Here is a 27,531-nt window from a genome sequence, read left to right on the forward strand (position 1 = left end):
CCCCATGTTATGTATGTGTGCACTCACGTGTTGAGTACGAGCGCGTCGCTCATGTTGGCGAGCGCCCAGGCGGCCTTGGCGCGCACCTGCAGCGTTGGCTCCGCCAGCGCGCGCAGGATGTTCTCCGCGCAGTCGCTCACGAAACTGATATCCTAACATGTTACATCACATTACTGATGCTGCTCCTTTGAGCAGGATTTAATATACATTTCTCATGCAAAATTTAAACTAAGAGGATATTAATGACTAAAGGCAGATCGCTTAAGAAGAAAAGGTCGAGAATCTATTAAAAATAACATCCAGCCTTAAAATTTGTACTAATATTTGCTTGTTCAGTTTATTCCTAAGTTACACTTTATACCGCGTTTAGTTTAGATAAGTATTAAATAATCTTACTAATATTCTAAATGTAAAACTTCAGATGAGTAAATGTTTATTTTTGTTAAGATTAAATTTCCGAACGAATTTAGGTATAATTTGGCATGAATGTAGAATACAATCTGGAAGAACACAGAATACTTACATTTGATTTTTTTAATTTCTACTATAGCCTAGTCCTTATTAGAGTAGGCGAGCCCAATAGTGAGGACGTATGAGATGGTGATGATGATGATGGTTACAAGTAGTGTAATGAATGTATTCCGTTATAATTGTATTTGTGATGGTTGTGTACCTCTCTGAGCGTGCGGTACATGACGGCCATGGCGAGCGCGCGCACGGCGGCGGCGCGCACGGCAGGCTGCTCGTCGCTGCACGACCCTATCAGCAGCGCGCAGCACAGCAGCTGCTGCGGCCGCTGCAACAGTATGTAGTGTCATATATAAATAGATAGATCTATACTAATATAATAAAGCGTAAACACACACTTCTTTGTTGCCTAAGATGTCAACAATCACAGCATATTTTCGAATAATTCTTTTTTTTAATAAAAAGTCCTACACTTACGTCATGCTTTAGGCTATATATTTTCACGCAGTTAAACTTAGGGGTAAATATTTTGGATAAAAACCCTAATATGGGAAAGAGACCATAAGTTGTTGCTAACATCAAGGAAGCAAGGTTGCCATGGTTTGACATAATGTCATATTATTTTGACATTTGTAATTGATAATTAAATTTAAACAACAAAATAAAATTTTCATAGTTTTAAGCGGATGAGGTCGCATGGGAACAGCTAGTAATTAAATAAATAGATAAGTACACTACAAGTACATACACCGACTACTGAACAACTCCTCTGCCATACATACAAGACCACCTGAATATACATTGTACGTACCTTTTTCCACACTAATATTATAAAGAGGAAAGATTTCTATTATAGCATGTATTAGAATAGCTCAAAAACTACTGAGCCGATTATTAAAAATTTATCACCAATAGAAAGCTACGTTATCGGTAAGTGTTTTGACTACTTTTTTTAATTCCACGACTTAGCGAGCAACAGTCTGTATATAAACGGCAATTTCCTTATTTTTAGCGAATTAACTGCTTATTAGTGTTTTAGTACAAAATAATCTTTAATCATCGGTACATATATTCTATACGTAACATTCTCTTTTCATGATTTCCACCTCTGTCTTACCTTGAAAATTTCTACTTTTAGTTTTTTATTATTAAATTTTACAAATATTTTAAATGTACAAGTTTAGATGTTTCGTTGAAGGTATCTCCAGAACCTGACGACGGATCTCGATAAAATTTTGCAGAGATGTAGAGCATAGTCTAATTAGGTTTTCTTTTAATTCGGCGGAAACAGTGACGGGCGACAGCCAGTGTACACTTACGAGCATCTCCTTGAAGCACTTCTCCCCGATGTTGGCGATGCAGTCGCAGACGACGGCCTTGGCGCTGGGGTTCTCGTGCGCCTGCAGCACGCCGCACAGCGGGCCCAGCAGCCGCTCCCACACGTACAGCCGCTCCTTCATCCGCAGCGCGTGCGAGCTGCTCTCTGTCACCAACAATAATTATTACGCAAAGACCAACGGTTTATTTCATAAAATAACTAAAAATGGCTTCATAAATCCATAATTTAAAAAAAACATGAGAAGTATTGTCAAAAGTGTAGAATTTCTAAAAAGCGTCACTAACTCTTATCGATTTTTACAATGCGACAAACAACTAGTATCGATTATGTATTGTTATCCCTTTCACTAACTGTAGTGCTGCGCTTTGTGTGAAAGAGATAACGCTATACGAAACGTGAATTGATTAATTTTCCCTTTTTAAGTATCGGTATGCAATATTACATAGCGAGAGCTTTAAAAATATACATCCCAATATTACAAATGCAAAAGTTTACATGAATCAAGGTTTGTTAGAGTCTTTAGCCTAAACAGCTGAAAGATCTCTATGAAATTTAGAATGGGTGTATGGCATTTTCTGAAAGAACACATAGGCTACACTTTTGTTATTTTAATAGACGGAATCACGGGAAAAAGTTAGTCAAAATACATATAAAAAACTTACCCAACTTCTGCATGCCATCAGCGATAACACTGATGGTCTTAGCACACTGTAGTGTTAGATCTGGATGGTTAATACGCAACATGTCACTCAACAACTCAGTCACCATCACTAGATGTGGTCTCAGTAACTCTCCTAAGTAGTGGAAAGCGATAGCTGACAGCACTTGTAGTGTCTCTAATATCACTGGCATGGGAGGCAGCGGACAGTTCTAAAAATATTAAAAACTGTAATTAAAACAAGGAACAATAAAAACTGTGTCTATACTAATATAATGAGGAAAGGTTTGTGTTTATGTATGTATTGAAATAATTCAAAAACTACTAAGCTCATTTCAAAAACTTTTTCACCATTAAAAAGCTATGTTATCACTGTTACATAGGCTGTATTTTTTTATTTCACGTCGACCAAGTCATGTACAACAGCTAGTATAGAAATATAATAAATCTAAAGTGATTCAAAATTTTACTTTAAGTAATATTTATCTATATAATGCCTTTCAAGTAACGTACCCGAACCGATGTATATACCGATGTATGTAGTGACGTCATAACTTTGTAATCGAAGTAATAGTCAGAACCTTATTACCCAACAAGTTGAAGGACTTTTTATTCACAATTTCATAGTGAGATAATATAAAAAATCTTACCATTATTTGATCCTTTTCAAACACGATGCCGAAATTTTTAAAACATATAGCAAGAACCCAACTTGTTAATCGCAAAGGTTTATCGAACTTCTCTTTAACTAAAGATGCGTCTGTTTCTGTATTCACCACCAGATCATCATCTGGGTACGATTCTTCAAAGTCCTCACATTCAGGTTCATTGGCAGGTTTGCTTTTTGGGTTCTCCGGTTTACCATCAGGTCCATCATCCTTCAACACTCTCAGTACTTCATCTACTTTCGGATCCACTGATATCATAGATCCAATAGCTACTAAAGAACCTAGTTGAATATTTATATCTGGAAATATAATTCAATTTTTAATTTATTCTAAGGGAGCTTATGAGCACTCTCATATTGCATATCATTCAGATATTTTTAAGACTACATTTATGTAAATCTTAAAACATAATGGCATCTGTTTGCACCAACAAATTCACAATAAATTGGACAGGATTTACCTTAATTACAATTCGAAATATTGTGAGATATTTGTAAACATCTAAAATGCGACTATTTGTGGGATATCTTACAAATATTATAAATGCTAAAGTTTGGATGAACAGATGAATGTTTGTTAAAATTTGTAGCCTAAACTGCTTAATGAATTTTGATGAAATTTGGTATACACATAGAGGATAGTCTGGAAGAACACAGTCTACTTACTACTAGCCTACAAATTTTAATTACGCAGATGAACCCGCATGCGTAAGCTAGTTTATCATAACCCATACCTTTTTGTTTGATAAACTTCTTAATACATCTAATCAAGCCTTCAATTAGTCCTGGCTGTAGTTTATGGTAAGGTGTGGCTTGTGCCAGAGCTGCGGTGCATTTTAAAGCCATTATGGCCACACCCTCGCACTTCTCCATCGTCAGAACATAAATCAGTGCATTATGTATACATGTTACCATATACCCCAGAGTAACTGGGAATGGTACTACTGATGTAGTTCTGTCACTGAAAATGAATAACTATTTACAATCAACAAAGTAACCTAGGGTTTATTTGTTCATCACAAAATCTATATAATTATTTAAAAAACTGCGGCTTGAGCTGAGATATTCTAGCAATGGGAATTGAACACAACATTAGGAAACTATATAGACTTTCGGTGCTCTAAAACTAGCCATGCACTAGTAAAACAAAATCTATTTCATCGTTAAAAATCGACAATATTTAGAAAAGCATACCTTGTCTCTGCTTGTGCTAAATATGGCCTTGAACCAGACAATAATGTGAGTACAACACCCAAAGCACTGCTACGACCTTTAGGTACGGAATCAGAAAGTGCAGCAAAGATAAGAGACTTCTTGCCATTTTCAGTATTGAACCAATATTGAGGTTCAGGATTATTAGGCATAAATTTCCACCAATATGGAAAGATTTTTCTTTTACCTTTCACCTGAAGAATGACAAAAATTACTGTCAATAACTGATTTACTGTACAATATTTTAATTTTTATCACTGTAAAACATTTTTAGCGATAATTTGTGCATCCTACAGAGTTAATCTACACTTTAAAGGACCAAATAATAAAACAAATGTATTAAAAATAATATAAATGTTTCGCTCACCTTTATAATAACTAAAAATAATTTTGAAGCATACTGTCTTATTAAAGGTTTGAGTTCCATCACTTCAGGTCTGAATTTCAATTCAAAACTAAAGTTGGTAGATGTTTCAGAATCTAAAACAAACTGTGGTGGGTCCAAAAAGTTTTTATTTGTTGGCTCATAAACTAAGTCACTGTTAAACTGTTCTACTTCTTTCATCGCACTGGGGTCAGATGCTTCTTTCTTTAACCTTTCAATTGCGTTATTTCTTGGCTTTCTTAATTTTTGTTTCTAGAAAATGAAAAATGAAAAATATTATAAATGTGAAAGTTTAAATGGATGGATGGATGGATGTTGGAGTTTGTAGCCTACATTGCTGAATGGGTCTTGATGAAGTTTGGTATAGATGTAGAGGATAGGTTGGAAGAATGCATATCCTACAAACATTGTTTTTTTTTAACTAATATCACAACAGAGTCGCGGACAAAAGCTAGTGAATATAATTATAATTACATGAACAAACAACAGAAAAAGTGAAGAATATGTCTTTAATTCCTTACTTAAGTAAGACATATTTAAATATGTGCTGATATTGTTAGTATTTTTTTAATTACGTAAAAATATATTTACCTTTCCTGCTTTAGGGATAATTTTAACAGGTTCGATAACATTTGCATGTTCTATTGGTGTCAACTTGTCAGGTTTTGTGTATCTTATACTCAAGCCATAGAGAATAAAATGCCGAGCTATACTGATGGCATTTGACAGTGAAAAATCCATATCTGGGTTGTGATAGAAGAGATGAGCTAAAGTCCTTAAAGCTGGCTCCACTGCCTGAAAACACAAAGGGTGAGTTTCTTTACACCATGTGTCATCTATGACCAATAGTGGGTTTTGACGAAATGTAAAAAATTATGTACAAAGCAAACCAATCATCATTTGTTTTCCCATTTACCAAAACTATCTTTATAATATAAATGAAAAAGTTTACATGTTTACTATCCTTATCTCCAAACAGCTCATCAGATTGTGATGAAATTTGGTACATAGACAGGAACATAGATGTTTTATTTTTTTTTTCCTTTTTGAAAAGCTAGTTATGATATGAATACAAATCAAAGATTAATAAATGTTCATCCAAGAATTAAAGATCTCACACACTTTCAACACTGAAAAAAATATTAAGTAACTTACCATATTGTAAAAAAAATCACATTCCTTAGGCACACCATTCATAAGAAGTTCCATAAGTGTTTCAGCAATAAGATCTTTATCCATGTTTGGTGTACATTTCTTAGTATTTTGAAGTAAATACACTGTCAGATATGACATTATCCTGACTAGTAGCACAGACGTTTTCACACTATCAGCAGTCCAGTTCTCCTGGTTACTTATTTGGTTTTTAAGAACTGCTATAATCAGACCCTCAGGACCAATTAACGTTTCAGCATGCTAAAAAAACAAATAAAATTATTACAGCACATGTTTCAGGAAAACATTAATTAAATACGAGATTTTTAGGTTTTTTTAATACCTTTGCTAAACTATATGTCCTTTTTGGTAAATTATCATGAATGTGGAAGAGAACATCTGTTAGTATATTCCCTGAACACACACGCAAGCTTTCAAAACGCCACTTTGTTACAGCATCCCAGTGTTCTTCGGTAAACTCATGATTTGTATCAGTAAAGAACTTATGCAGTAAGCTTGAAGTTTTTGATGTAAGGATATCATTAGATGGTACAATCTCTGCACAAATCAGTTCAGTCAATTGTTCAATATTCTGAAATTAATTAAATTAATAAGATATCTGCAGAGTAAATAAATCTTCTTCAAATCTTTATGAAAGGTATCTAAAACTAAACATTTTACTTACCCTATGGATGGCAAAATATTCATTTTCATTCTTTGTGAAAGGAAGGTTGATAAATTCATCTATGAGTGAATGAATATGACCGTCAACTCGTTTTTTTGAAGTAAGTGCACTGTGAAGCTGTTGGACGATCACGTTAATAGCTCGAGGTGGATTCCCCATGGTTGAACCTCGCCCTAAGTAATATCAATATAACTATAAATCATCGAATGATAGTTTGTACGAATATTATTTCTTTTATTTCTCAACTATAATCCAGTTGAGACAACTACCATTCAAAGAAATATAGAATGTAATACTACTTGTATTTGGTAAAATCAGGTGGATAAAACCAAATGAAACATTAGAATTGATTGTAAAATTCACATAAATAGATGACAAATTGACAGTGACAGTAACAATAGACATTGATGGAAAACCACAGAAGACGCCAAAGAATGAGTAAGACCAGTGTAATTAGGTTGGTCGGTGAACTAGTCAAAATTATTAATTAAATTACGCCTGTTATCTAGGAGGCTGCAGAGATTTGAAATTAATACACATCTCCCCTTGAATTGGTACTATGAACTTATAGGCAAAATAAGTGGTTTGGCTTAAATTATGAGAAAAGTTACTTTCCTTAAAAATGAACTTCATGTAATAGCTTTTCATCTTTGATCATTATTATTTTATAAACAAAACATTTTCGTTTCCATAGTAACTAAACATTTTTATCGCTTGTGTATACAAAAATTGGTAGGTAAAAAGTGCTAAGCGACAAACAAGCTTTAAGATGACCTTTGATGATCAGAAAAACAAGGGCTTTATTAAACATCCTTGGCAAACAACGATTAAGGATCAGTTTGTTTCTTTCATCAAATATGGACATAACTCGATATACAACCCACACGATAAAACAAAAGTAAAGCGAGATTACCCTCCAACAAAGTTTACAATAATCGGAAACAGGATTGCTAAAGAATTTATTTACTGTGTAAAATTAGTAAGTGGACTTTACAAATACAGAAAAAATGATTTCGAAGCTCCTGAAATACGAGGTATGGGAGTATATTGAAATATATTTAATTCAGTAGTACCTAATGTCGGAATGCGCTCTAGGATAGAGCAAGAGGCGACTAATTTAGCTGCCACAAACAATAGATATAAAAAGGCAATCTTAGTTTACCCTAATTTAAAGGGGTCGATAGGCAATTAATAATCTCTGTTTGTCCCTCTCCTCTTGAATGTCTTGTTATGTTATTCTGATCGTCTATACAATGTTTGTATGTTAAGTAAGTATTTGTGTTTATTTCCAGGTGTTAGTAGTGTGGAATGGCCTCAAGTTTGGAACGATTTGAAACTACAATACGGAGGTCTGGCTTATTGCATTACAAGTGAAGTTGCAGTTGTTGTAAACAAAAAAATTCTTGGCGGGGAAAAAGAGTTGAAAGAATTAGTCGAATCGAAGTACAACTACCACATATGTCCTGATTACTACAAAGAAGCAATTGGAGAATTTACTAAATATGTTGACAATACTGGAGTATGCATTTTTAAATAATATAACGCGATTTTACATAGAAGAATAGCGTCAACCTTCAGTAGTATTTTCAGACGAATCATAGAGGTGTAAAATAACTTCTCTATTGTTTTCAAAGAGGTGTTCTTTGTTCGATAGTCCAGTACTTCCTCGGTGGATTTCATTTATTTTCAGCCAGCGTTGCCAAAGTGATCTGTTATTTCTAAAAGGCGTTATTTTAATCTTTCAGAGGCCTTTCGTTTACATACACTTTTCTGTTGAGGGCGATTATGACATTTCTGGAACTATGATTTTCATGGTAATCTTTTCTTAAAGTAAAGTTAGTTGGGGTACAGAAATTTGGTTATTATAAGTAGATATCTTCATAGTAGTAGTAGATTATGTCTATTATAGATAGTCAGTGAATCTGCAAACTTTTGGTGTGAAATCACGACGAATTGCAAGTTTGCCACCATACCATGCTTTTATTCCAGTTATATTCGGATATCGTACCAAAAACTTGCGAAAATTTCATGCGCTTGTGTAAAACGAAGAGAGGAGGTTACGCTGGTACACCTGTACATCGAATAGTGAAGGATGGTTGGATACAGTGCGGTGGATTTAATTTGAAATCTACGCATTTGGATTGCGAGAATTTTATCATACCTCATGATAGACGCGGAGTATTATGCATGGCTAATGATGGCAGGTAAAAGAATACGTTACTTTGATTTAATTGAACATGCGTTGGTTAAATCAAATATCACCTAACGCTTAAAGTTCACATCTCTATTACGTTAATCATCAGCAAACTGAACATAACTCCAAACACATACACAGTAAAATATTGAAATTTAAACAAACTTTCTAGACACAAGGACTGTTCAACTCAGTTCTTCATATTACTACAACCTGCACCATGGATGGATCACAAATATGTCGCGTTCGGACAACTTATTGACGGAGAAAAGACGTTACAAAGGATTGAAAATGTTCCCACTTGGTACGAGAGTCCGACCTTAAAAGTTGTTATATGCCAAGCCGGTCTTCTAAACCTGCATTGTCAAGAGCTGGTCGTTTGTAAGGGGATTTACGAATATATCCAAAACCATATAGAAGATAACTATGAAATCGCTGAATTTCTACGCGAGGTAAGTTACATAAACGTTACAGAAAAAAACGACAGACCCACAACCTATCAGATTGAATTAGGGTGACAATTAAAATTGTGTTTTTTCTCATTTCCTCAAGTATTCAGTAAATCTATTTAATTACAGTTTATAATCGACACGTTATATGTTGAACTTGATGACATAGCGCTTGCTCGAAAATTGAAAGAAGAGGAAGGAGAAACCGAAGATCGCACGAATGTTCGAGAAACGAAAAGGTTAGACCGATAACTATTCCAAATATAGTGCAATTAGGAAATGTAAATATTATACAAGACTATTCCTTAGATTTATACGCAAAAAAGAAGATATAGAGAAACAATTAAAGAAAGGAGAGTCAGCAAAAGACGTGGATATTGAATCCTTGAGCGATGAGTTAGAAGATTACTTTGTGGAAGGCTACGAGTCGACAAATCCTTACAATACCGAAGCAGGGGAGGAGGAATCACAGAAGACAAGCACATCCATAGAAAGGCCAAAACAACTATTTTACTTTCCATTAGCAGATGTACCTTATCCTGAAGAAATCAGTTCTACTCATGATTTGAAGAAGTTAGTTTTGAAATCTATTCTTTTGTTTCCTATACTTGTAATCAAATGATAACAAACATATGCTTTTTAATTCCAGATTTATTAAAGGCCATTATTGTTTAGAATCGGACCTTTTAAAAGAAACGCCAACGAAGTCTACTAAGCAGCATGTTGTGTCATATGCTTCAGAAATATTCCAATTCGCCCAACCTTGTGATTCTGAAAACGCGTCATGTATGATAATTGAAATTTTCTTTCGTATTAAATGTCGAGTACAAATTCGAATGGGTTACTAACCAAGATTTTATTTTATAGTGAGTTCGTTGGAGTCTGACGAAGAAAAGGAAATTCGAAGATATATCAAGTAATTCATTAATATTCCCTTTAAAATTATTCTGTTACATGTAAAGTAATCATTACATTTTTTTAGATTCAATGTTGATCGTGTGAGCTTCGCTGGAGATGTAGTTAGAGCTATCGCTAGAGGCGGCGGCAAGTTAAATTTATTCGAAGGCAGAAAGTAAGTAATCATAAATAAGTTGTTACTTAGTTGCTGGATCGATGCTTCTAAGCGACGCCCATAGTTGCCTCAGATATTATTAACTGGTTTTATTCAAAGATGACAATTTAATTTTATAGAATTCTGTTTAATTTGCAGATCTGAAAACATCTCTGACGAGGAAATTAGAAGATTCAGGTAAGTTTAACATTAAAATTGATTAACTATGTTGATTTAAATGTAATGTCGGTCTTAGGATATGTAACCAAATTTTTTTATTCAGAGAGAGTTCGATAGAACGTCGATTGAAAGAAGGTCGAGCAAAGTAAGTAAAAATCACCATACATCAACATTCATTACAGATTTTTTTTTAATTTATACGACTGTTATAACACCAAAAATATTAACTAGTTTACTAATAAAAATTTCCTTATGTCCTCAGAGCGGCGATGGATCATCGACCATCGGATAATCAGGAAAAGTATATCATTTCTGTCATTAGAAGAGACGCTTAGTTTTTTTTTTAAATTTTTGTTTGTTTTTTTTTTTAGAAAAGTATCTATAATTGTGCCCGATTTACCTCACGCTGAGATGAGAATTCACAGGCGTCCGACAGGCTATCCCAGGGCGGAGCTCATCGATAGGGCAATGATAAGCAAAGATAGTATATTAATACCGGAGGAGGAGGAGTCTGTTGTGACTAGGTGCATATTGCTTCTTTGATTTAACTAATAACGTACAAAACGTGGGAAAACAAACTGTTCGGTCATTCGCCAGACTAAACGAAGCCTCGTGGCTAACCGGCGCTACTAACCTTAAGATTATTTATGTCATTTGTTTATGTAAATTTGAAGCACCAATAGCCTAATGGTTTGAGGTACGGACTACCGATCTTGCGGTCGAGGGTTCGAATCCCGCCATTCGACTATTGGCGTGAACCATATCCTAGCACAAACCTGGAGCTTAGTTGGAATGGTTAAAGAAAATATTAGTAAATTTAAAAAAAATCTACTAAAAAAAGATATTCCTAATTTAATAATCACACACTAAGTATACATTAATAGCCCATCAGGTCATCAGCTGGACCTGAGGAAGGTCCGCATAGCGCCCATGGCGTCATCAGCAAAGCCAACGACTCGCCAGCAGGCGGCCGCCATAGCTCAAGACGCGGACTCGGACTCTGAGTTGCGGCGGCGCTCCGTGCTCACGCGACTGATGAATGACGTCACCACTATGGATCAGATCGGACCCACTCTCAAAGATTATAGGTAAAGGTTATTTTGGCGAAACATCGTAAGTCCACGACAACCAAAGACAGTTTGGTAGCCGCCAAGATTTACGATTACTTTTATACAAATACTAAGACTTTCTAGCACACTAAGAGTCTAGCTATATGCTAATATAGGACGTCTCTTAAAGTGGATTTGGAAAGTCGAATCTTAGTTGCTTCTTAAGTAACGTATCAAAATAAAGAAGAGATGATAATAATTGTTCATAATTATTGTCTCAAAGATGTCACTAGCCAGTTATTAAACCATGGGTATACGACATTCGAAACACTCGTTCAAAATACGAAGGCTCATGGTTGCTATTTGTGCATAGCTTTGCTGGTCTCATTACGGATGACATCATGGTTTAACTGAGTACGGGAGGGACGCGGTTGATGTAAGTGATAGGGGTAGACATGGACAAAGCTACGGATATGCTGTAATGAATAATTTTGCAATACATATTTCTGTGTTTATTTCAGACCGATGGCAGAGACGAAACAGGGAAACATTTTGTTGACGTTATCAAACAATTTTGATGACAAAAGCGACGACGAAAAAGAAAGATACATACAGCCGACATATAAAATCGAAACGCCGTCTTTCGATAGAGTAATGAATATACAGCACGGTAAGAAAATGGTGCGAAAAGTCTCCTCCGATTATGTGAAGACTTTGGGCCAAATCGAACAAACTGTGGAGAATTCTATTCGGAGTATAGAATTCGCTAAAAAGAGACCTTCGTTATCTGTGGCGCAGTATCAAAAGAAAAATCAATTGATGCGTCAAAGTTTGAAAGAAACTAAGGTATAAAATAATTAAATAGTTTTTAATTACGAAAACAAATTTTATATAAATACGACGCATTTATGTGTGTCTAGACGTGCTTGAAAATAAATCAAGCACCAACAATTCGAAAGAGATGAATAACCTAAAAGTTCTTTGACACACTTTTGTTTGTTTTCATTTTAAAAGATTTTTTTACTTTCAGGATGATTTATAGAAAATGAAATTCCAAACGCCAAAGCGAACTAAATTTTGAAAATATTACTTTTGTATTGTCATATAAATAAATATTTTTTTATTATATTTTGTTTCAATTTAATGATTTCACATTAGTAAAACCCTCAAATAAATAAAAACGTTATTTAATAACACTGAATTGCACATATAATTTGCCGTCACAACATTAATACTACAGGTACAATATAGTTACATCATCACAATGTCAACTTATGTATACAGTTTGTTAGAGCTTCGCCGTGTATTTACATGTTATACCAAATGTGCCCAAAGCGCTCCTTACAATATTACAACACATAGATAGGATCAATATACAATGTAGAGAAACAACAAATATAAATAAAACCAAAAAATTCATAGGGAAAAGAGATACAGTCACATTCATTAAAAAAAACCACACAATTTTACCTTTACAAGACTTCAAAAAATATATATCGATTTAAATATAAAAAAATTCATAATAAATTCATTGACAATAACATTGTAATATTTCTCATTTCAATATAATTCTAGGTATCATGTTATTGTTCTCGGGTTGCATTTAAATTGACACAAGAATGACGTATTTACACATCATTTCTATGTAAAAACAAACACAAACTGCATTTTGTGGCAAGTATGGCACAATTTTTTGTTCATATCGACCTGTCTATGTGTTAAAATACCACCTTATAACCAATCAGTCATGTCCTTTTACATACTAAGAGCTCCTTTTGTCAAAACATATTCGAAACGGTTACATTTCCTACGTTTTTTTATTTACCTTTATGAAATATTTACTTAACAAATTGCAACTTAAACTATTAGGGTTGTAACTCACTTGCTAAAATGCACAAAATGTTCAACATTTAGTCATTTTTCATGTTTTAATACACATTTTTGTTATAATACACAGAAATATTAATGTATTTAAATCTTATAGACATTGCTAAAGACTATTGTGCTGAAATATATACAAACATATATACACATAACTAAATATAACCAAAATAAGTGTTACATGGAGGTATAAGGTAAGTATATAGACTATTGTGTTTTGTTGCGTTTTGCAATCATAAATCTATTACGCTAGTTAAACTCTTGATTCCCACCTGTAAATTATTACTTAAAATATCCAAATAAGCGACTATAGACTGTTTATTTTGTCTATTTTTAATCAAATGCAAACATTAATAAACTTGTAACAACTATAAAGTCTTAACAGCAATTTAATTAAAGATTATAACGGTAGGTAATCATGCAAGTGGATTGCAACCCTAAGCATTGCCTATCTAGTGTCCGTGTCCGTGTCCGTGGCCGAACATGCCCAGAGCATTCTGCGGCGGCGGCGGCGGCTCAATGTTGTTGTTGTTATTGTTGTTGTTGTTAGCCTCAGAGTTACGATTCTCCAATTGTTGTTGCCACATCGAAGCGTACACACCGTTTTGTGCTAAAAGCGCTTCGTGACTGAAAAAAATAATTTACAGCCTATTTGATACAGTAATTGAATAATGAACCTTATTAGTTAGAGAACACAGTTGAAAATTGCATAACTTATCCAATGATCTTGTAAAGCTTGAAATCGTTTGTTACATGTCAAACTAGCTTTCGCCCGTGTCTCCATCCGCGTAGAATTTTAAAAAAAGTGTGTAGCCTATGTCTTTTTCCAGACTATGTTCTACATCTATGCCAAATTTCATCGTAATCCTTTACAAATTCTAACATCCATCCATCCATCCATTTAAGCTTTCGCATTTATTAAGCAGTATGAAGTAAGATGCATCTATCTAGATGATACAAGTTTTGAAAATGTCAAAAACATGTTCTAAACACAGAAAAAAAAACCCTAGAAAATTCAAGGGTAATTATAAAAAAATGAAGTTAGAGACATTTCCAGTAGGCGTGTAAAGGTCGACACTCACTTGCCCCTCTCGATGATCTCCCCCTCCTTGAGCACGAGGATCTCGTCCGCGTGTATGATGGTGGAGAGCCGGTGCGCTATGATGAGCGTGGTGCGGTTGGCGCACACGCGAGCTAACGCCGCCTAGTATTAAGAAATTTTACATATTTGTTACACACACTATCGGAATGAGTCTTTAACGGGCCACTTAGAATATCCTTCAGTGTAAATTCACACTAAGGGGTTGTGAATGATTGAATGATGCTAAACTATGAAAATACACTTTGTTCCGTAAAACTTTCATTGCAAATGACAAAATTTAAATACTTAAATGTCAACGAATACCTTTTCCTTAGCTAACAATGTCCGTTGTTACCATCGAAATTCGCTCTGCTGCTATTTGCTAGGCTTGTAGTTTTTGTCCCTATCTCGCATGTCAATTTTTTCCAATTTATTTACCCTGTTAGTTTAATAGCGTACAAATATATAGTCTTTAGCGTTTTAAAAATGTAGGGCTTTTTATTAAAGGAAGAATTATTCAAAAACATGCTGTTATTGCCGATATCCTACACAACTAAGACGTCTGTTTACGTTTCTCTGTCTGTTTACGAACAAAGAGATTTAAAAAATATATAAAGGAAGAAGTTTCCGGTGAAAAAATGTTATTCACTATGTTTAGTCTATATATTTCTTAAACATATTTGACTAGCTGTTGCACACGACTTCGCCCGCGTGAATTAAAAAAATAAAGTAAAAATGTAGCATATGTTACTCAGTGATAACATAGCTTTTTTAATAGTGCAAGAGTTTTTTAAATTGGTTCAGTAGTTTTTGAGTTATTTCATATATACAGAAATCCAAAAAATACATTTTCCTTTTTATAATGTTAGTAACCACCTGTTCCCATGCGACCTCATCTGCATAAAATTATAAAAATTTCATTTTATTGTTCACACTTGTCAAATTATCAATTGCAAATGTCAAAATGACATGACATGATGTCAAACCATAGCAACCTTGCTTCCTTGATGTTGGCAACAACTTATGGTCTCTTTCCCACATTAGGGTTTTTATCCAAAATATTTGCCCCTAAATTTAACGGCGTGAAAATATATAGCCTAAAGCGTGACGTAAGTGTAGGGCTTTTATTGAAAAAAGAGTTATTCGAAAATATGCTGAGATTGCTGACATCTTAGGCAACAAAGAAGAGTGTATACGCTTTATTATATTAGTATAGATATAGAAGTTATAAATAGTTATCTATTGGCTTTAAAATAATATTACAGATGTGTTGACAGTAATAATTTGTGTAACCTGTATGTTCCTCTCGGTGTTGGTGTCGAGCGCGGAGGTGGCCTCGTCCAGCAGCACGATGGCGGGGTCCTTCAGCAGCGTGCGCGCGATCGCTATCCGCTGCTTCTCGCCGCCGCTCAACCGCAGCCCTCTCTCTCCCACCTATACATTATTACACGTGTACGAAAGAGACAGAACACTAAAACGCTAACATTAAAATTTCACAACAAAATCGGTTCAACAGAGCTTTGCTGTTGTAGTTTATTTTTACAAAAATAAAATCCGATCAAAATAAAACGTTTTTTGTATTATTCTGCGAAGGTTGATTGTTAATTTATTCTTTTAGTTATACTAAATTTTTGAATTATATTAGTTAATAAATAATTATACCTATATTTTTGTGTTTTTTTATTATAAGTGATCAATGTGCTTTTTTATGAGAATAAAATACCTTTAAACCCAAGGTTCATAAATAATGAATTACCTGAGTATCATAAGCGTCAGGGAACGTTAGGATCCTGTCGTGGATGTCCGCATTCTTAGCGGCGGCTATGACATCAGACGTCGGCGCGTTTAGCCTTCCGTATTGGATGTTGTACCTAAAACAATATTCGTAAACAAATAATAAATACATAAACAACATTAGACGCTCATTATATACGAGCAATTATTGAAATATGTGAACGCATGAAACGTTTCTACTGTTTTACTTTTACTAACATTACATATGACAGTTTATATGGATCCTTTTTATAGTGGCCTAAACTGCTCAACCAATCTTGATGAACTTATTTTATACACTAGCTGTAGCTCGCGATTTCGCTCGCGTGAAACTAAATAATAATAAAAAAATATAGTGATAGAAATTTTGAAATCGGCTCAGTTGTTTTTAAGTTATCTCAATCCATACAAAAATACATTTTTTTAAATATCAGTATAGGCTAGTTTTACTCTTGTTTGTCGCGGGTCGCGGGCGAAAGCTTGCTAATAACTAAAAAAAAATAGCAACAAAGGGAAATTAGATATTTTACCTGACAGTATTATTAAATAGCACAGTATCCTGAGGCACTACACCGATGTTCCTTCGCAGCGATGCCTGCGTCACACTGCGCACGTCCTGGCCGTCCACCAGCACCGCGCCCTCGTTCACGTCGTAGAAGCGGAACAGCAGCCGCATCACTGTCGACTTGCCGGCACCACTCGGCCCTACCTGAGTATGCACACACCCTTATAATTGCTTTTAACTGTAGTCGCCCCAGTGGCCAAATTAAGGAATAGTTAGCATAGCATGTAAAAGAAGGAGGTTAGTAGAGTGTGGAGGTACACCGGTTGATGTAGACTTAGAAATGGATGGATTGCGCGAAAGGTGACATGATCAAGAAGGAATTGATGGCTGAGATGACATATGATAGTTATTTGGAGGACGAAAACCCAGTGCGCTGACACCACAGGAGTAGGATAAGGGAGGGGAGATGATGATGATGACTCTAGTATAACATTGTTTGTTTCAGAACTAGGAACTAGGATTGTGGACCGAAATGTTTAACTAAGATGGCAATTTAGGAATGAACTTCAACAGAATTTGAAACAACGATGATGATATTAACAAAATAAATGCAGTAATATAAATGGTGTTATAATTGACATCAAAATTAATGCTACTAGATGAATCAGAGTACGCTAAAAGAAAATAAAGAAAAAGAAACCATGGTTACGTGAGCACAAATATAAACGAGCAACAGAAGCGAACGATGTTAACCCTTTTAGTGCCATAGTTATCTAAAATGAGCAACACAAGCCTCGAATGAGAATACAGAAGCAAACAAACAAAACAGTGTAGCGGTAAGTTAGCGACCAGTGCCACAACATGTGATTTGAAGCGAGTTACAACAGTATTGATAAAGACCAGTGCGACAGTAGAGCCCGGTGCGACTCGGAAGCTGACGTTGCTGAGCACGAGGCGCTCGGGCCCGTAGCCGAAGCTGACGTGCTTGAACTCGACGCCGCCGCGCCGCACCGCCAGCTCGGGCGCGCCCGGCGCGTCGCACACGTCAGAGTCCACGCGCATCAGCTCGAACATGTTCTCCATGTCCACGAAGTTCTTTTGGATAGCTCTAGACCAAGCCAACTGATCAGAACATGGGAAGTACTATTTCGTGTCGATCTAACGCAGAAATTGTATAAAAGGAACGTCAAATTCCATAAATGACGAGCATTGCGTTTATTTTCATATTTAAAAAAATTGTGAAATAAATTGAAGTGCTAATTTAAAATAAGGGAAGCTATAATGGGTAGCTTATTTTAGTATACTTATTGTAATATTTGTGCAAAAAGCATTAAATAAATAAATACTAAATAGCGCACGTTACATGGTTTTACTAGAAATGGTTTTTATTTACGAAATAGTAAAAAGTATGCAGTTTGCCTTTAAATGGACGTATACTCGTTATACTCGGTCCCATCACAGACATATCCAAACAAAAACAAATGGAATAGAAAAGTTTTATCAACCAAGACACGATACCACTACCAAGTACCTTTACAACTGTAAGGTCAAAATACTATCGATTCATATTTTAATCAATTAAAATAACGTGTGATTCATAAAACTTTGTACAAAAACATATCAAGTTCCCAACCTTGATTAATTAAATAAGGTGAATAAATTGTCATATTATCTGAACGAAAACAAGTATACATTGTAGTAAATACAAGATAAAACGTAATTACATGTGTTACTAATTAGTCCATTCATAAGTTATTGCAATTGTTATTATTGTCATTTTAATTAAGTAGTAGTGTCAAGATGTGACTTTAATTGAATAATGATCGAGTCATATTTCAATGAGACAGAGATAATGCACTCTTATTATATTGTTTTTATATAAAAGTCTGTATACATACACGTACACTCCAGTGTACGTTTTATTTTTATTCATATCATACTAGTTTTCGCGCGCGACTCCGTCCGAGTAGTATTACACAAATTTAAGTAGCCTATGTCTTCTAGACTATCCTCTACATCTATGCCAAATTTATTGAGATCCGTTTTTGGCTACAAACTCTAACAAACATTTATCCATCCATCTAAACTTTCACATTTATAATATTAGTATGAAACTGTTTTTTTTTTTCGATACAATAACTAAAATTTTAATACTTACAACCTTAAAAAACTACTTAACGATTTTGGAAAGTTTAGCAATACTTATTATATGAGAAATTGATAGTACCTTTCAATCTCTCCATATGCAATCTAGCTAATATAAATACGAAAGTATGGATGGATGGATGTTAGAGCTCGTAACCTATTGCTGAACGGATCTTGATGGCATTTGGCATAGATATAGAGCATAATCTAGAACACAAAGCCTACATCTTTTTTTTTAGTTTCGGACAAAGCTACTAATATACAAATGGAATCTTCACTCACCGATAATAAGTTCCGAACCAGTTAAGAGGTACGTATAACTGCACGATGTAAGAAGCGAACAGTACGTAGTCGCCGACTGTCAGTTCGTATGTCTTCACCACCATGTACACGGCAAGCAACGACCCGGCCAGCAGACCTGCAAAGGAATTGTACTACAGTAGAACCTCGATAACTCAAACCTCAATAACTTCAAAAAATAATATGCTCCCTTCCTATCAGAGCCCAATATATAACATAGACCCTTGATAACTTAAAATCTCTATAACTTAAAATATCTTGTATTTCCCTTGGACTTTAACTTATCGAGGTTCTACTGTACTTTATTTTGGGTTACCAGTGTGTTTTACATTGGGAAAAATCTTAATGAATCGGTCAATCGGTGGACCTAATGACCTAACGAGAAATACCCTTTTTATATCACAAGCTGGAAAAGAAACAATCGATACGTGCATCGCAAATACTTAACTTCGATCTACCTTTTTTATTGTCATTCTCTTTGAAAAAACAAACACTACACTATTAATTAAAAGTATCAATAAATTTAATAGAATTGGGAGTAAAAGTCGTTATAATTCAGGTGTAAAACTGATAATAAAAATGCCACTAACCTCCACAAATAATAATGTTTTGCAATGTATTTAACATGTTCAAAGTTATTAGGGATTTGAATTCTTCTTTCTGAAAATGAAAATAACCCTTGTTATTTTAAAAAACAACATTCTAAAATTACATTTATTTTCTATGAAGCTCTATCATACACCTGGTTTCTATGAATTTTTCGTACTTACATCAACTTCTGCCAACTTTACAATAAAGATTAAAGTTTTAAAACTATAGTTGCTATATTTCTGTCATTGTCACGATAAAAGTCGCCTATCACATTCTTCTTCTCTTTCTTTCTCTGTTCTTATAAGAGATGTAACCATTCATTTCAAATAAAGATTTTACGTACATTAAAAAAAAATCGAAAATCAATTACAACTTACTTGATAGTTAACTATTGCTTCCCTGTAGGACACAACCTCGTAACCCTCCGCACCGTAGTACTTCACAGTTTCATAATTCAATAGCGAGTCGACAGATCGCGCTTTCTGTTCGTTATCTGCCAAGTTCATACGTCGCTGGAACTTCGTCCTCCATTCAGTTACCATTATCGTCACAACTAAAATACAACGAATTATTTAGTAATTTTTACATCATTAAACATTTTAAATGTAAATATCCACCAAAACGTCACAGAATCAATTTAAAAAAAAAGTTAATGGTGGCAAAAAATTGTTGCATCATTATGATTAGCCTTATTGTTTGTTATAAAAATTGTCCTAAAATGAAATATATTAATACTAGCTTTCGCTCGTTACTCCTTACGCGTGGAATTAAAAAACAAATACCCTATGTATTTTTCCAGAATATCCTCTACATTTTTAATCCGTTTAGCAGTTTAGGCTACAAACTCTAACAAACATCCATCCATCTAAACTTTCGCATTTATAATATTAATATGAAGTATGATTGTAACAAATTATCCTTATTTTTTGATGTTAGTAGCCAAAACTCGGAACAGATCTCGATTGAAAGCCATAAATGTCGAGGTTAGTCACAAAAAAACTCAGACTTTCTTTTGTTTTTTTAGTATTTTAAGCGAAGGAAGTGGCGGATAAAATCTATATAAATAAAGGAGCAGAATCAAATAATCACATACCAATATAAAGTACCATTGTGGAGAACACAATAAGTCCGAACCAAACATTGAACTGCGTGACAAAGTATACAACAGCAACCACGATATCAACCAGCGTTGGCGTTATAGAGAACAGTATGTAGGATAGCAGATTGTCTATAGAATCCGTGCCTCGGTCCATCACACGCAGCACTTCGCCAGTCTTGCGAGATAAATGCCATTTCAATGGCAAATCGTGGAGATGCCTGAAAAGTTCTAGCTGAAATAAAAACATTTTCATGAACACTAAAAAAATAAGTACATTTAATGTTTGATAAAAGTTTAAATAAATCGAAAAAAATACGTCCAGCAATGAAGAGATAAAGGATGATAGGAAAAATATCGCATAAATGGTCATCTATACTAGTATTATACACTGTAAAGATTTGTATTTTTGTATGTATAGAAATAACACACAAACTACTAGACGAATTCAATAATTCTTTCACCATTAACAAGCTACGTTATCACTAAGTAACATAGGCTATATTTTTTAATTTCACGTGGACGAAGTCGCTAGCAACAGCTAGTAAATTGTACAGTTGAAAAATAAACAAAGTTACGATATACTTTCAATTAAATAGAACAGTTTTCCTAATTATCTAACATAAAATTGTGATCTGCATTTAACGCAATAAATTGTATTGCACATGGCTATTTAATTTACACACACATCTACCAGTAATCAGACATATTATTTGTGTTTACCTCAATTTTCGCGGTTTCTACTATATCTGAAGTTTGGTTTATATTACTCAATGAAGCAGTTGAACTCGGAGTTCCCGTGAATGATTTTTATTCCTACATCATTAATACGTGTCTTCCGGACATTTCAACCGCGTCATGACACGTCGAAGGAATTTTGCCATTTAAGACCAATACGAAAGATAAGGGAACTCTTTAATTGTTTATATTGTGATAACATTTATTTACACACGTTCAGTGTTATCCGTAGGCCTTGTAACAGCTTTCTATATTAAACTTTTATGCAATAATGGACTGATTTAATGAAATCCATATATTAAGTAACCTTGATGAATAATAATTATTTTGTACTATATTTTATTACTGGCTTGTGGTTTGTGAAGGCGACTCATGCGTCATACGATCTCAATTCATCTAGTGACTAATAAACCTTAAAGCAATATAATCTTAAAGAAGTTAAAGCACTTAAGAGTTAGATAATTATCTATACTAATATAATAAAGCGTAAACACACACTTATTTGGTGCCAAACACGTCAGTAATTACAGCATATTTTCGAATAACTCTATTTTTTAATAAAAAGCTCTACACTTACGTCACGCTTTAGGCTACATATTTTCACGCCGTTAAACTTAGGGGCAAATATTTTAGATAAAAACCCTAATGTGGGAAAGAGACCATAAGTTGTTGCCAACATCAAGGAAGGAAGGTTGCCATGGTTTGACATCATGTCATGTCATTTTGACATTTGCAATTGATAATTTGACAAATGTGAACAATAAAATGTTTTTTTTTATAAATTTATGCGGATGAAGTGGCATGGGAACAGCTAGTTACAATATAAAGTAAATAATATGCACAAAATATTGTATATCAAGATGTCTAGATCTATGACCTAAAAATTTAAATATTTAAGTACAAACAAGTTTGTTATTTAAATTCAATGAATGACTGACTTGATATTTATTCAGTCCAATGCGTATTTTTATCAAAATAACTGCAATCACGCAAAATATAATGCAGATAAAGAAAATGCGCGTGGCAAGGTTAAAGGCTAGTGGAATGTGAGTTTAAAGGTGGATCCGGAAAAAAATGATAAACATAATGCCTAATTTGACTAATAAAATATATTTCATATAATAATTTGAATACCTAAATATACTTCGTAACTTTGTCTACAGATATAAATAGTAAGTATTCACATTTTTATGTGAATTAATATTTAATACGGTTAAAATGGTACCATATTTCTTAGACAATGCTACTTTTATTTGTAACAACGATCTACTAGGTGTAATGACAATCAAGTACTATGAAGATAAGCCACAATTAGCAAACACGCATGACTTAATAGATGTTACAAATCTGATAAGATAATTTAAAATACGTGACATAATATTGCATATTTTTGCTTAGATGACGGATTATTTGGAGGACATAAACCCGGTGTGCCGACCCTACAAGAGTAGGATATGGTAGGGGAGATGATATTGCATATTTTGCTCCTTGATCACTCTGATCAGAACTCCAAAAAGCCATTTAAGATAACAATATTTCCATGACAGTCATGCGGTTACGCCATTGAAAATGATACAGCCGAGGACGTTACCTTTTACCCATTCGCCATTACCCATTCGCACGCGTTACTTGACGCACAAAATACAATTATATAGAAATCTTGTCTTTAGAACATAGATACGTAATAAAATAAGCTAATATAATGATAGTTTACTGTACAATATTCTTAGTGGGAAGGAAATTTAATTCTGCTACCTTGGTCATACTTGAAATAGCAATGGCAAGTCAATAGTTAGTTTAACTTAGCAGCTAATGTTCATGACTGTTACTGATTAAATTAAATACTTCACTTATCCTGTAAGAAAACAGAAAATATTCAAGTCTCACCTGCAGCTCTCTCGTGGTGTATTGTTGCACTTTAATCCATAGAAATGATCTGAGATTGTTCAAGAATCCCATGCCCCCAGTACCTCCGCCTTGTAGGAACTTGAAGAATACGTATATCACGACTAGATCCCATCGGTATGAGTTGGGCACTGCCAAACTATCCACTGGAATATAAAATACCATATTTTAACAACATAACAGTATGATTTTAATACTAATGTTTAGTTTATGGTTTACTAGTTTTAGCCCGCGGCTCCGTTCGCGTGGAATAAAAAAACACAAAAGTGAGTAGCCTATGTGTTCTTCCAGACTATCCTCTACATCTGTACCAAATTTGATCGAAATCCGTTCAGCCGTTTAGACTACAAACTCTAACAAACATCCATCCATGCATCCATACAAACGCATTTACAATATTAAGTATGAAGTATGATGATTAACATGGGAAATATATTGTCGAAATATATCTCTACATTATTTTATGCATTACTGTCTTGTGAATAAACGGTCTGTAATTTTGTGAATTTCTTATCCATTTAATTGCAACAGATAGTACTATCAGTAGTAATAACAAAGAATTCGTTATTCCCAGTACATATTTTCATCACAAGTTCCGTGTTTTATCGCAACATTCTTAAAAATAAGAAGATATCTTAAAAACAATGTAATGAATACTTTGCATTAATAATTAAAAATAGTTTATTGGGACATACTAACGTATTACTTTTACTTAAGTAGTTATTTAGTATAGGTTTCTCGTACAAGGCTTAGCTAATTCTCTTATAGACGATTAAATGACACTGATTGCTGAATATAACCTACACTTAAATTTCGTGTAAAGAGTATGCATAACTATATGGATATAATACAAGACGTAAACAAGTATCTTTTTTTAAAGTATATAATCAAATAATCATGCAACCTTTCATTAATTAATTGTTAAATACCTCTATTGTAATACTATTGAAAACATACCTATTTTCTTATTATAAATGGGCACATAAAGGTTGATTGCTCTGCCGGCTACCAACGCCAATATACATATCATCACGTAGAACTGCAGCTGGAGTGATTTGCGCGGCCACAGAAATGGCAGAAGCGTGCGCAGCTTGCCGAATACATTGCGGAACGTCGATCTGTTGTCGTCCTGCGAGTATGGATAGTAAATCATTTATCATACGATCCACTACATCTCGATACCATAGTAATACCTTCTTAATATCTTTCTCACTCGATACAATTATATAATTTTGATAAGGACATGACATCTTAACCTATAAGTTGTGATAGATAATCTGTGTTTCTTTTTTCTTCTAAAGTTTCGTCTTTTCAATAAAAAGTTTTAATAGAAGTTTATTTTGATCACGTCAATGATACGACCTTTACGGATTGAATTAAATATCTACGTAATTGATGTTTTAAATTCCTATTCCCATTGGAAAAAAGACGAAAACTGATTTTTATGATGACAATAGTTTGTTTTTAGATTTTATAAATAACGTAAACATGTAAAATAGTAAACAATAAACACTTTCAGGGCTTCTGATAATTTTTATCGTAACAAACGTTTTAATTGAGTACTCATTTCCTTTCCATCATACTATAGGCTGTAGAAAACACAATCGTATGAGGCGTGCAAACATTTTATTATTTACTTAACAGAAACATTAGTACTGATAACCTGTTCTTAATCAGGAATCAAGTAGTGTTCGACAAGCGAATGCAATGAAATTATTGTACAGTATAAAAACATAGGCCATACTAAAAAGAAGATGAAAAATGTTACATTAAATAATATTTTTTGTATTTTTTTTTGCCAATAAAGATCTATGAACATAGTAAAGAGTTGCAGCAGGAAATACAATGTTAAATAGTGGAAAGTGAAGGGATGGTAAGGGCAAAGTGTAGCATGCAGATGACTTTGGGCGGTTTTAATATTTAAAAAACACATACCCTAGGCGGTATATTGCGTTGTATCCCATTATCGTTGTCTAGATATTCAAATGGATGCTGAATGCCTGGAGCCTTCATTCCGAGTATAAACATGATCATACATGAAACATATCTCCCAACAAATAGTGACATCTCCAAACGATCTTGTAGACTGAAAAGAAATACTAACATCTAATGTCTACTTAACATTTCGCTGTTTGATTAATTTTGTATGAAACCGCGTGCAGTATTTCCAATGGCGCGACAAAGCCATGAAATGACAAACGCACATGTGTAAAATAGCATGGTTAAACACTAAAGGGAAAATAGTCACTTACATTAGTGTTTAAGTTTTAAAAACCTTGATCAATAACTTATCTTGTCTAATGCAAATATACATAGGAATTACTTCAACCATTTTTTGATAGAATTCTAGTAAACTTAGATATTAGAAAGTGTAATAATTACTTACTCTCTCAAATGCCACCACCATCCTTTCTTATTAAGATTTAAAAATGATAAATTTTCCGACACAAATATCATTGCCCAGAAAATAAGAAGCACAAAACCATGGGCTCGTGGAGGTAGAGATGGCAATAGGTAACTTCTTTCTAATACCGCTAAATAAGCTGATAAAGGAAATACAACTAACGTCACCACTAAAGCTAAAATCTGAAACAAAAAAAAATTAAATCACATACAATTGCAATGGACAAGACAAAGAACATAAGATACATCATAAGAGAGATAACTGAATTCAACTTTTTTTTTGTTTTTTTATTATCTGCAATCAGTCTTTAAAACTTTTAGCAAATGTGAGGAAGGATTAAGTTTTCAGAACATTTTCTCCATCGAGAAACTTCTTCTTTTTCAGAAGATCCTTAAGGATCTATTCCTTAGATAATTGTGGCCCTTTTGAGTCTCCTATATTGAATTCAACTTTTTAAAAAATGTTTTATACAACTGGACTTGCTTACCATATAACCATAAATATGTCCACCTTTAAAAACAAATGCCTGTAACAAGAATCTTATCACAGCTAACACTGGTATGAATAAAGTGAAAAATAACTGCACAGTGAACCATTTTGATGGTCTAACATCCACCACTTCCATAGCATATCTGAAAAAGAAAAAGATAAACATAAGTGTCTTTGACTATATCTATGGATCCAGAAAAAGCATAAATACTCAAACTTAGAAATAATATCTTAGCGGAGTTGGGTAAAACCCATTATTATGCAAGGTATAAAATTATTTGTTTATCATGTCCAGTGTCATATTTTGTTTTGGTACATTATGTTCCTAACAACTAAAATAGTCAAAATATGATAGTAAAACACAATTACGAAGACATACAGATTTTTTTAAAGACAATGGATAAGATGACTTGTCAAAATGATTTTTTATTTATTTATAGTGTGTACACTGTATAAGAATGAGGAGATGATGATTATTAAATATTAATTAAATATTACAGAGTAAATATTTATGAATCAGATTACATTTTAAAAAACATAAAATCTGACCTTTTATACATTACTATTTGAAACGTGCCAAACGCAAGAAGAAATCCTCCAATAAAAACGGCCGAAACCGTTTCCATAAAACATTGTGATATTCCATGATCCACCCAAATTTCATTCAAGGTCACGTTTGGTGGACAGTACTCCATTACGCCGACAAACCTAGAAGTTTCACAATACTACACAATTGTTACACAATTTGCAATGTTTTAATTTACATTTCACATCACTAAAAATCGTATATACTACTAGTTAAATTTTAAATTCAATTTGAAACACGTTTTGCATACGGAAGGAATTGAAATCGCTTGTAACGCTTATACGTACACGCAGCGCCGTGTGCCGTGCGCTAAACAATTATATGTTGTACTATACGTATTATTATAATATGTAGCACCACAACCAACACGTTTGATAAGTAAAAATGATATAATGTTATCAAAATATCATAATCACGGTTTAATTGACTTGACAGCTTTTAAATATCAACAAGGATCTGTCATTTTGCTGCCATTGTCACTGTCAAACTATGTCTTGTGTCCACAGATTATATTTGTAACTTCATCAACGGACAAATGTCTACTTCGC

General features: G+C 33.9%; 3 protein-coding genes across 5 annotated transcripts in view; 1 reads left to right on the top strand and 2 right to left on the bottom strand.

Moving 5' to 3' along the window:
• Positions 1–6,944, bottom strand: part of LOC106108541 (HEAT repeat-containing protein 6) — an 11,164-nt gene extending 4,220 nt beyond the window's left edge. Inside the window, exons 1-13 of one of the 2 annotated variants that reach the window (XM_013289731.1) lie at positions 6,836–6,944; positions 6,567–6,739; positions 6,225–6,473; positions 5,885–6,142; positions 5,321–5,524; positions 4,712–4,981; positions 4,327–4,538; positions 3,867–4,093; positions 3,116–3,432; positions 2,470–2,677; positions 1,788–1,951; positions 674–796; positions 28–152 (exon numbers count right to left, since the gene is read on the bottom strand). In XM_013289731.1, the coding sequence (XP_013145185.1) occupies positions 28–152; positions 674–796; positions 1,788–1,951; positions 2,470–2,677; positions 3,116–3,432; positions 3,867–4,093; positions 4,327–4,538; positions 4,712–4,981; positions 5,321–5,524; positions 5,885–6,142; positions 6,225–6,473; positions 6,567–6,725 (2,516 nt within the window). In that variant the 5' untranslated portion in view covers positions 6,726–6,739; positions 6,836–6,944. The remainder of the gene's footprint in view (positions 1–27; positions 153–673; positions 797–1,787; positions 1,952–2,469; positions 2,678–3,115; positions 3,433–3,866; positions 4,094–4,326; positions 4,539–4,711; positions 4,982–5,320; positions 5,525–5,884; positions 6,143–6,224; positions 6,474–6,566; positions 6,740–6,835) is intronic. The other variant, XM_013289732.1, reaches the window with a different exon arrangement.
• A 287-nt stretch (positions 6,945–7,231) lies between these two features.
• On the top strand, positions 7,232–12,615 carry LOC106108543. Of its 2 annotated transcripts, XM_013289735.1 has the most exons (17): positions 7,233–7,600; positions 7,859–8,085; positions 8,312–8,380; positions 8,556–8,770; positions 8,933–9,212; positions 9,339–9,448; positions 9,519–9,782; positions 9,859–9,995; positions 10,077–10,125; positions 10,192–10,281; positions 10,420–10,458; positions 10,544–10,585; positions 10,703–10,741; positions 10,812–10,964; positions 11,325–11,528; positions 12,011–12,335; positions 12,520–12,615. In XM_013289735.1, exons 1-17 carry the CDS (start codon positions 7,336–7,338, stop codon positions 12,529–12,531), a joined length of 2,520 nt encoding a protein of 839 aa, XP_013145189.1. In that variant the 5' UTR covers positions 7,233–7,335; the 3' UTR covers positions 12,532–12,615. The 2 variants fall into 2 exon arrangements, with proteins under 2 accessions (XP_013145190.1, XP_013145189.1); XM_013289736.1 differs by lacking the exon at positions 10,812–10,964 and having other exon boundaries at positions 7,232–7,600.
• Positions 12,616–12,660: 45 nt separating this feature from the next.
• On the bottom strand, positions 12,661–27,432 carry LOC106108542 (ATP-binding cassette sub-family B member 6, mitochondrial). The gene is made up of 17 exons (XM_013289733.1): positions 27,271–27,432; positions 26,947–27,105; positions 26,396–26,540; positions 25,891–26,090; positions 25,440–25,590; positions 24,462–24,633; positions 23,487–23,650; positions 20,859–21,096; positions 20,143–20,318; positions 19,765–19,834; positions 19,157–19,292; positions 17,630–17,837; positions 16,755–16,933; positions 16,208–16,322; positions 15,745–15,885; positions 14,453–14,574; positions 12,661–13,997 (listed from the first exon to the last, which is right to left on the bottom strand). Exons 2-17 carry the CDS (start codon positions 27,090–27,092, stop codon positions 13,823–13,825), a joined length of 2,538 nt encoding a protein of 845 aa, XP_013145187.1. The 5' UTR covers positions 27,093–27,105; positions 27,271–27,432; the 3' UTR covers positions 12,661–13,822.
• Between the last annotated feature and the right edge of the window lie 99 nt (positions 27,433–27,531).

Source organism: Papilio polytes, unplaced genomic scaffold (assembly GCF_000836215.1).
Source record: "Papilio polytes unplaced genomic scaffold, Ppol_1.0 DF821511.1, whole genome shotgun sequence".
NCBI classification, from domain to species: domain Eukaryota; kingdom Metazoa; phylum Arthropoda; class Insecta; order Lepidoptera; family Papilionidae; genus Papilio; species Papilio polytes.